The sequence below is a fragment of the Tachysurus vachellii genome, chromosome 11 (genome assembly GCF_030014155.1).
Source record: "Tachysurus vachellii isolate PV-2020 chromosome 11, HZAU_Pvac_v1, whole genome shotgun sequence".
Classification (NCBI taxonomy): Eukaryota; Metazoa; Chordata; class Actinopteri; order Siluriformes; family Bagridae; genus Tachysurus; species Tachysurus vachellii.
The window spans coordinates 11076934-11086726 of NC_083470.1; the positions used below are offsets into that span (position 1 = coordinate 11076934).

Below are 9793 nucleotides of genomic sequence, written 5' to 3' on the forward strand. Positions count from 1 at the left end.
TTCTCTTAAAGTTTAAAAAAAATAGACCATTTGAACAATGAACATAGAATGCTTGAAATAAAAAGGGTTTTAATTAATAGAAAAATTTGCCTTAATGAAAAATAAGTTTATTGAAATGGCCAAATTAAAATGATTCACCATTTAAACTGTGTAGCTGTGCTAATGCTCATTGGGACACAGTTCATTACTTGATTATAAAATTAATCCCATTCATCATCGTCATCGTCTTCATCATCAAATTCATCTCCTTCATCTAGAAGAAATAATTGATCCTGTTTTACACACATACTAGCATACAGAAGGAATTAGATGAAATCACTTATGCATATCAGTTGCTCTAATATGACACATGCAGTTTTCTAGAACAGAAGATAGTTGAGTGAATAAATTACCTGATGAGTGAATGACTTTACTTCTCTTCTGCATGACCATCATAAGGGCTCCCACTATTCCCTCTTCTGTATCCACTGCAGATGGCGGTGGATCAGAGCTGGCGGTTACCTGGTAACAAAATACCATATGTTAGTGTAATGATGCCTTTGTTGGAAAATCATCAAAATGAATATTCTTACTGTTTTTAGCTTTGTCCCTATGCGTATCTGGTCCAGCAATGCGCCTCTGCCTCCTCCCCCACTACTGGCTTTTGGAGGTGGTGGGCTACTTCCCAAATTGGGTGCTGGTGCAGCAGGAGGTGGAGGAGGAGGTGGGGGAGGAGGTGGACCTCCTATGCTAGAAATAGCTGGTGGAGGATATGGAGCTATGTGAGAAGTGGGTGTGTCATCAATTGGTGGAGGTGGGAAGGACTCAAACAAGAGAGGTGATGGTAGTAAATCCTCATCGTATGGTGGCGGTATATCAGAACACTCTTCAGGAAAATCTTCAGGGAGTGTTGGAGGTGGCAGCAAATAACATTCATCGCTTGGAGGTTGTGGTAAGGATCCAGTCCGTCTTCCTGGTAGAGGAGGGTAAGATCCAGCAGAATGTCCGGGAGGCCTGGGGGCCTCTCTTGACGCTGGGGGTTGTGGTGCACTTCGGAGGACAGCTGGAGGTGGGGGTCCACTTCCCCTTTTAGGAAGAGGAGGTAAGGAGCCACTTTGTGGAAGAGTAGAAGATGATGGAATAACTCCTCGATCTCCTCGTGAAGGGGGAAGGGGGCCACCGTGACCTCCTGGTACTGGTGGTAACGGTCCACTTCTTGCTGAAGGTGCAGCCTGTGACCCTGGTGGTGGGGGTAAAGGCCCTCGACGTCCACCTTGTGCCACTGGAGGTGGTGGTCGGGGTTCTGTGTGACCTCCTGAAGGTGTGGGTGGTAGAGCTCGTACTGAAGAGGACCTACTGCCAGTGGATGGAGTTCCTCCAGGAGGAGGTGGTAAGGGCCCTAAACGACCTTGAGAGGAAACAGGTGCTGAAGAGTATCCAGAGGGCACTGGGGGAAGAGAGGTCCGACGAACACCAGGAGGTGGAGGCGGAGGCCGTTCTGAAAGGGACATGCAAGTTTGGCTAAATGTACAAAATTAAATTTTACCCATGTACTGAAAGGTAATAAATCCACATTTGTTCATAACCTTACCCTGCTGGGTCAATTCCTTTTTAATTGCTTCCATTCCACCCGAGCGCTCAATGACATCATAGATTAGTTGTGAGGTCTCAGAGTCTTGCATATCTGCCTCACTGATTCCAGCACGTGACAGCAGCTTCACCAAATCTGGATCCAGGCTATTCTTTTCCATACCAAGATGGCCAACATGGCTGAAACACATAAAGCATAAATCTTTATAGAGCTTAGTCTTTCTTCACACAACCCTGACTGTGAAACCAAAAGAAAACACCTTCATCTTGTGAAAGGTGATACTTATTCAGCAAAAGCTGAAGCCTAAAATATTTTAGCACTTACGTAAAACCACTAGGTGCTCCAATTAATGCCTTGGATATTTTAGAGCCCTTCTTTTTGCTCTTTTTGTCCTTCTCCTTTTTCTCTTTCTTTGACTTGGAAGGTGGTGCTTCATTCTGAATATTTCCCAACAGAAGACTTCCAGAACCTAGTTTTAAAAGGTTCACCATACATAAGCAATTCAAAATTTACTGTTGTTTAAATAACAATCATAAATTGACTGGCATTTTGAGACTTTATTGTTTATGCATTACTTACCATTTGGAGGTATTGGTGGCAATGAATCCTCTGAGCAAAAAAAAAAAAAAAATTACAAAGTGCAAATATATATACTGTACGAACGCATGCTGTCAATCAGCTAACACTACAGACATTCAGTTTTACCTCGGCTAAGAGTAAGGCCTTTTCCCCGGTGCTTGCCTAAAGAAATCAAACAATAGGAAGTTGCTGTTAGCATTTCAAACCATTACGCATCCTACCACATCAGATCATTTTAGACAATGATCTACAGATTTCACATGATCAACCTTTTCTTATTCAAGGAAGAGCTTGCTTAACTGACCCAAATGTTTATTTCTCTGGCTGATCTTCTCATCCACTACAGAGAAAAAGTTATCTGCTTCTTCTTCGTTTGAAAAATTCAATCCTACCTGGCACTCCTGAGAAAGAACACACTGAGGTTACAGTTCTTAAAAGGATTCCCACAAAAGCCTATAGTAAAATCAACAGATAAATTGATTTGAAAACTACTCAAAGAGACAATTTTGGTTTTGAACTTCTAAGGCATCTGAGCATAAATAAATTCATGAATTGAATGATATGCACTAATACATAAACTACAGAAATTTGTTTTCTTTTCTTTTCTTTCTTTTTTTCTTTGCATTTTTAGCAGTTTCATATGTGTTAAAATGTGTTTACAACGATGAAAAGTCATTGAATACTCACATCAGCTTGGAAAGTGTGGAAGAAGGGCCTGGATCTGTTGTAGCTGAACTGGTTAAAGAGCTCCTGCTCCCATACAAGTTTACCTGCCTGGGAAAGAGACACTTCAAAATAAATTCAGTATCAGTTAAACAACCCATATGATAAAATTAGAAATAAATAAAATACGTTTTAAAATCACTGTATTCTAAGTACTGTGAGTGTATTACTGTATATATGCAGTATATACAATATAGTATACTATACATTATTTGTTATTTTATATATTATGTCTTGGTCCAAAATTCAGCCAAAAAGCATAAATATAAATTAAATAAATAACACAAACTACATGTTTTCTATGTATTACACAAATTTATATAAACTAAAAATGTTATTAGCACCTATATGCAGTACAAATTAATTACTTTACTTTGCAATAAACCACATCATGAATGATTTAAAATACATTTCAAACTTACATCCATCCTCTTTCAGTTCAAAAGCATCTCGCTGTAGAAAACAACCTTTTTCTTTGTTGCTAATATTGGAATTATGAAGGTTGTTTAAATAAAAAAAACTTTGATCGGTGTTTTAGGATATGGTATCTTAAGTCTGTAAACTAGTGAACCAGTGTTAGTGTATTCAATGATAGAGACTTAAAAGTACTTTTGTACTTTGCTCTGGATAAGGGCTTCTACCAAATGCTGTAAATGTAAATGTTTTATACAGAGAGACACATTTGAGCTAAAAATGGAGGAATATCCAGCTCTGAATCTAGTCTTCAGTTTAAAATGTAATGAATTATTGAACACAAACTCAGTAATAAATAGATGAGTAGCATAGAAGAATGTACTATACCAACAAAAACGTTCCATAACCATATTAATACAAGATAAAGACATGGCATAAATGCAAATTGGACAATTTAACTGCAATGAAAGACTGACTGCAGTGGCTGTGTACTTGTTTCCAAATATACATATATACAGTCAGGTCCAGAAATATTTGGATATTGATGTATTTTAAAATTTAAATGAAATCACAGCATATAGTTCATCTCTTTAAAGCTTTCATTTTCTCTCATCTCTTCACAAATCTATTTACATAGAATCATTTGTTTTTTTCAGTGTTCTTGAGTTCTCTGTTTGTGTGTGTGTTATGACACATGGTTCTCAGACCTAGAAGTGTGTATTGAGGTAGTAAAAGGTGATATATGTCTGCAGTACCATGAGATTGTAGAGGCGGATGAAGTAGGAGCGCTGAGGATTGTCCTTTACAAAGCAAAGCACTCCTGTATGCTGCAAACTCCAGCTGGCAGGAGCGTGCGGCAGTGCGATGAACAACTGAACCACTGTTGTACACAGAGACTATACACCACCACCACATGACACAACGCAAAGAAAACATCACATATTATTGTATGGTAACACGTGATTTGCTTCTAATCACAACAGTATGTGTTTCAGGAGCCAATTAATGTACAAATATGTTGTGTTTGATTTAGAGCTAAATATTTTTCTAGGAAGCTGACTGGCTGGCTGCAGATTGGGTGCATTAAAGGCTACACAGTAGATAAACCATGACAGGAAGTGTCTAGAGCACACTTCCTCTGTCACCCCTGCCCACCACTCACAAAGAAAGTTTAGAGGCAAAGTACATGCCTGTTTTCACACCTCAAGACACATAGCTAGCTTAAGTAGAAAAAGAATGCATAAACACACACACGCATACACATGCGCACAGACACACACACAAACATGCACAGATGCACACACATTCTGTGAGAACCAGAAATTGAAATAATAATCCAGCTAATTAATGCTATACCTACGTCTAACCCTAACCTTAAAATCAATAAATAAAAAAACAAAAACAAATAAAAACAAACAAACAAAAAAAATGATCTTCATGGTGACTATTCAAATGTCTTCACAAGGTCAAAACAGGGCCGTGAGGATATCTGGTCCACAACAATGTAAAAACTTGATCAAATCAAATGCCCAGCTATAACCAGAGCTAACAGGCAATGCATAGACCAGGGTTTAGAAAGTAAAGTCAAATTGTTCCTTGTGTTTTTTTTTGTTTTGTTTTGATTTGCAATCATACATATTATATAATATATAACAAATACTATATATTATGTTATGTAATAGATTTGTCAGTTCAAGATTTCTTGAAAACTGACAAACTTTAAGTCCACGGGTTCTGAGTTTGTAAATTCAAGATGAGATTTAAAATAGAGGAAGTTCGATTCTGTATGTATGTTCTTTTGTTTGGTATAGAAACATTTTGATTTGTTTAATTAGTTTTCAGGATTATATCATTAGCATTTGCAGAAACCTGTGTGAATTCATGAGATGAAATTGATACTAAGGACTCAATAAAAATTACTGCCGTGACGAGTTAATAAAAAAAAAAGTTAAAAATATGTAATCATTACTATGGAAGACGGATAGCATGGCATTGTGTATGCATTATAGCTTTTCTGATGAAATGTTTAGAAATGGTCCTACTGAAGTAGCTTTAGAACTTCCCTATTAGGCGTAAAAAAAAGTCATGAAACAGGGAGAACTCACACTTTTTTAAATAAAATAATATACAAATCAGACCAAAATCCGCACGTCCCTTCCGATTTGTTCTGAGATCCGAGAACCGCACCAGCATTTCCTCACCAATGACCAGCTCTATATTAAAATAGACTTTTGCAAATCTGGAGAATCCCCCAATTTTCTGAAGATTACTTTCGCATTGAGAATACATGAGTTCATCAGAGAATGTGACAAATTTTTATATCTTCATTCAAAATTCCACATACATTCTAATACACAAACGTACATATAGTTTAATGTGCAACCTTCCAACAGCTGTCACGAAACTGTCAAGAAAAATGTGGCTCATAGTTATATTTTCTTCACAGTTTTTGAACCACAACAGTCTTCTTAGTATCTACAATCTACTGAGTCCAGCATTGTCTGCTCTCATATTAATATTTGAAATGATTAAGATCCTGGTTAAATCCATTCAGCATTAGTGTCCAGTTAACTTTCCTTCCCTTTCTTTTATTTCTTCCTTTTTGTTTAGTAGTTGGAAACAGATCTTTAAGAGAATGCAAAGATTGTAATATACAAAGACAAATAACATTTTACATCTGTTCCTCCCTCCAGGATCACCGAATATCTGGTCCACATGTCATGAGAGCAAAACAATCAAAAGTTCGGAAAAGAAACTTGGGATGTATCATGATCAGGCTAACCATACATGAGTATTTTATTAGACCTAAGCAAAATGAATTGAGCTTACACTGATTAAGTAAAAGGGAAGAATCAATTAAGCTGTAATAAGTTATTTAAAAATGAAAGTTAAATACATTTTAATAAACACACAAAATATGTGGTATCTTATTCACCATAAATCTATAACCATTAAATTAAATGGTTAAAACAAATAGGAGGAAACTGCAGTTAAGAACTTATACAAACGTTTGTGTAACCCAAAAACCACCCTGTACCTTTGAGGGGCTGTGTACTTACCTCACACCTCCTGCCCAGCAGATCCTCCACTCTATCATTCTCCTGAATACTGAGCAAACGGCTGCCCACTTTCTCCTGATTTTTGTCTTTTGACCTGCGCCTCATGACCTCCGCTGGTGCTTACACTACTGTATTCTAAACTGCTTTCAGTATTTTAAAAGATCTCTCTCTCTCTCTCTCTCTCTCTCTCTCTCTCTCTCTCTCTCTCTCTCTCTCTCTTGTCTTAGCTCTACAGACCCCACACAACACAAACAGGTTTCTCTTCCTACTTCTGTTCTATTGCTAACAGTGAAAAGAGACTTCTTACAGGAAGTGGACAAGCACGTTTTTTTCTTTTCTATTTTCACACACACACACTCATTCTATTACTACCAGATTTCTGTTAAGTGACATTAGCATGTTACTTAAAAGGCCCAAAAGTATTATTTGAAATGCAGCAAAGCTGTTTTAACCTTCTTATAGATTAGATGAACCAAATTTATAAATCCAAATGCATCACACTAATTACATCTCAAAAAGTTTTGCCACTGATTCAGCTGACTGAATGACAGCGGAACAGGAAGTGCCACTGAAATAACAGGAAGTGTCACTAAAATTAATACAATTTATAGATTTTTGATAGGTTTTTAAAGATGTTGATAAAGTTGCAGCTTCTGAAATTTCACTCTTCTAGCACTGCTGTCATGAACATATACAATGTCTATACTACAGTGTTGCCCCAGAGGGAGCTGCAGTGTATTTTCTCTTCTAATCTAACACTGTCATGTTGGTTTAAAAACGTTTTTGAGATATTTTGCTCATTTCTGCTTTATAAATAAAAACATTTAAATCATTGAATGTTGGAAACTTTGAGTCAACGTTAAACTAAAACTATTGGGCACTAACAAATTTATATATATAAATATGTTATAAATATAAATATATATTTATATATATATAATATTTAGTTAAAAAGAAAGAAAGAAAAAAGAAAGAAAGAAAGAAAGAAAATCACTCATATTTAATCCTAGGGTAAGTGTCTGTGTAGTGTTTCACACATTCTCTTCATGTGCGTATGGGTTCTCTGGTTTCCCCTCATTATGCAAAATCACATGCTTGTGCTGGTGTGTTTGTGTGTGTGTGTGATTGTGCATGTGTGTGTGTGTATGTGTGTGTGTGTGTGTGTGTGTGTGTGTGTGTGATTGTGTGTGTGTGTGTGTGATTGTGCATGTGTGTGTGTGTGTGTGTGTGTGTGTGTGTGTGTGTGTGTGTGTGTGTGTGTGTGTGTGTGTGTGAGAGAGAGAGAGAGAGAGAGAGAGAGAGAGATGGACACAGCATGTCCATGGATTATTAATACCTTTCACCCCACATTTCTGGAACAGGCGCCAGAATCATTGCAACCCTGTTTAGGATATCATGCTTACTGAAGAGGAATGACCACTGATCTTGACCCATTTTGCTATCCGCACCTGTCTGATCCATCCAGATACCTACTTTGGGTTTGATTTCTGAAAACAACTTGCTGCTGCTAGAGATGGCCTCACAGAACCAAACTAAAGACACAGGAGACAGTGTAAATGATACCACTTACTGTACTGTAGAAACCATGAACATGACTCCAGATGATAAAAACAGTTTTGCTACGATGGCTCATGACGACACTGGACATGAATGTTTAAAGACTGCAATTATCATGAACAGTTTTGCAATCAAGTCTCTGTCAGCTTATTACAAGATACATGTTATTACAAGATACAACTACAATGAATTTTATGGTTAGACTATATATTGCACAGTTATAGAAGGGAAGTTGGTGACCCAGATGAGAATGAGTTCCCTTTCGAGTCTGGGTCCTATGAAGGTTTCTTCCTCATATCATCTCAGGGAGCTTTTCCTCACCACCAATACCTCTGCCATGCTAATTAAAGTTATATATTTAAAAAGTATCCCCTTAAATTATATATTTCTATAAAGCTGCTTTGTTACAATGTCCATGTGTTCCTGTGTGTACAATGTGTGTTGTTCCTCCCACAGAAAACTGAAAATTTATTTTCCAATGAAAATGTTTGTAATATTGTTTAAGAATTATTTGTAAACGTTGTTAACCCATAGAGGGCACTGATGACTCACATTGTGGTTTGATGACTGAGGATGGAAAAAGATTACTGTTTCTCAGAATTGTCTATTAACCAGCAGCCAGAACTAAGAACTACCTCATTGAAATGTGTAACTGGTTTAGTATTTAACGATATTTTTTCCGTTTCCTTTTTTCTTTAAATCAAAAAAAGGAATTAAAAGCAAATATTTATTAGAAACTAAAACACTTTTAACAGAACTTAAAGAATAAATGTCAATGCCTCTTCGTTTCCAACAGCAAGCAGACATTACAAACAGTGTTGTTTGGTTTGACAGTGACAGATAAGGCTGTGTGATGTGATTAGAAAGAGCTTATAGACAAGATGAAAGGACAAGACAAGGATATGTTTTTAAAGGACACATAGATGCAAGAATCTGTGTAAAAGTCCTTATTTCCCAATCCAATAAATAAATAAAGGCATTTATAGATGCACTAGCTCCATTTGAAGTGACCAGCCCTATGAAGATCCTGAGGCATCTAGAGATGCTCCAGCTCCATTTGAAGTGACCAGCCCTGTGGGAATCCTGAGGCATCTAGAACTATACCAGCTCCAGCTGGATTCTCAAACATTCAAGTCAAGTCATGAAGCCTTTATTGTCACTTCAACCATATATAGCTGACGCAGTACACAGTGAAATAAGACATTTCTCCAGACTCATAGTGCTACATAGGAACAAAAACAGAGCTAACGAAAACAAAACAGCACTAAAGAATTAAAGTAAGTTAGTCTTAGCCACATAAAGTGCATCTGTGCAACCTGGTGCAAACAGTTCAAGACAAGAGACAATGCAAACAAACAATAATAAACACTACGAGACATTACACAAAAGACAATACACAAAAGCAGCACCGACCAGAGTACATACTGTATATTCTACAGTACATGTGCAAAAATACTGGAATGAACACTTAATATAATAGCAGCAGTGAGGTATTGTGATGTATTGTGCAAAACAGCATGAGGTATTGTGATGTATTGTGCAAAACAGCAATTGCCAAATTGTGCAAGACAACATGAGCAAAGAGAAGAAACAGTGTGCAAAAACAGCATGTAAACAGTTTGATATGGGTGGTGCTGTAGACATAGATGTGTGTGTTGTGCTCAATACAGTTCAGTTCAGCTGTTGAGGAGTCTGATGGCTTTTGGAAAGATACTGTCGTGAGAGCCTGAATGCTTTGGTAGAGTGTGTGTGAGGGGTGTGTGGGGTTATCAACAATGCTGTTGGCTTTGCTGATGCTGTGTGTGGTGTAAATGTCCGTGACAGAGGGAAGAGAGGCTCCAATGATCTTCTCAGCTGTCCTCATTATCCGCTGCAGGGTCTTGCGATCTGA

At 37.3% G+C, this 9793-nt stretch overlaps 1 protein-coding gene across 1 annotated transcript; it reads right to left on the reverse strand.

Annotated features, from left to right (window-relative positions):
- Positions 1 to 52: 52 nt before the first annotated feature.
- On the reverse strand, positions 53 to 6566 carry wasa (WASP actin nucleation promoting factor a). Its single transcript, XM_060882504.1, has 11 exons — positions 6346 to 6566; positions 4042 to 4182; positions 2837 to 2923; positions 2454 to 2550; positions 2276 to 2311; positions 2150 to 2179; positions 1895 to 2039; positions 1571 to 1749; positions 573 to 1477; positions 393 to 501; positions 53 to 253 (listed from the first exon to the last, which is right to left on the reverse strand). Exons 1-11 carry the CDS (start codon positions 6448 to 6450, stop codon positions 201 to 203), a joined length of 1887 nt encoding a protein of 628 aa, XP_060738487.1. The 5' UTR covers positions 6451 to 6566; the 3' UTR covers positions 53 to 200.
- Positions 6567 to 9793: the final 3227 nt, after the last annotated feature.

What these genes read in the sequence shown, in the direction of transcription:
- wasa (XM_060882504.1), bottom strand. Translation starts at nt 6,450, where the DNA reads ATGAGGCGCAGGTCAAAAGACAAAAATCAGGAGAAAGTGGGCAGCCGT. An exon ending in AAAGGAATTGACCCAGCAGG is followed by an intron (nt 1,478 to 1,570) that starts GTAAGGTTATGA and finishes TGTCCCTTTCAG; the next exon opens with AACGGCCTCCGCCTCCACCT. An exon ending in TAGGGACAAAGCTAAAAACA is followed by an intron (nt 502 to 572) that starts GTAAGAATATTC and finishes TTTTGTTACCAG; the next exon opens with GTAACCGCCAGCTCTGATCC.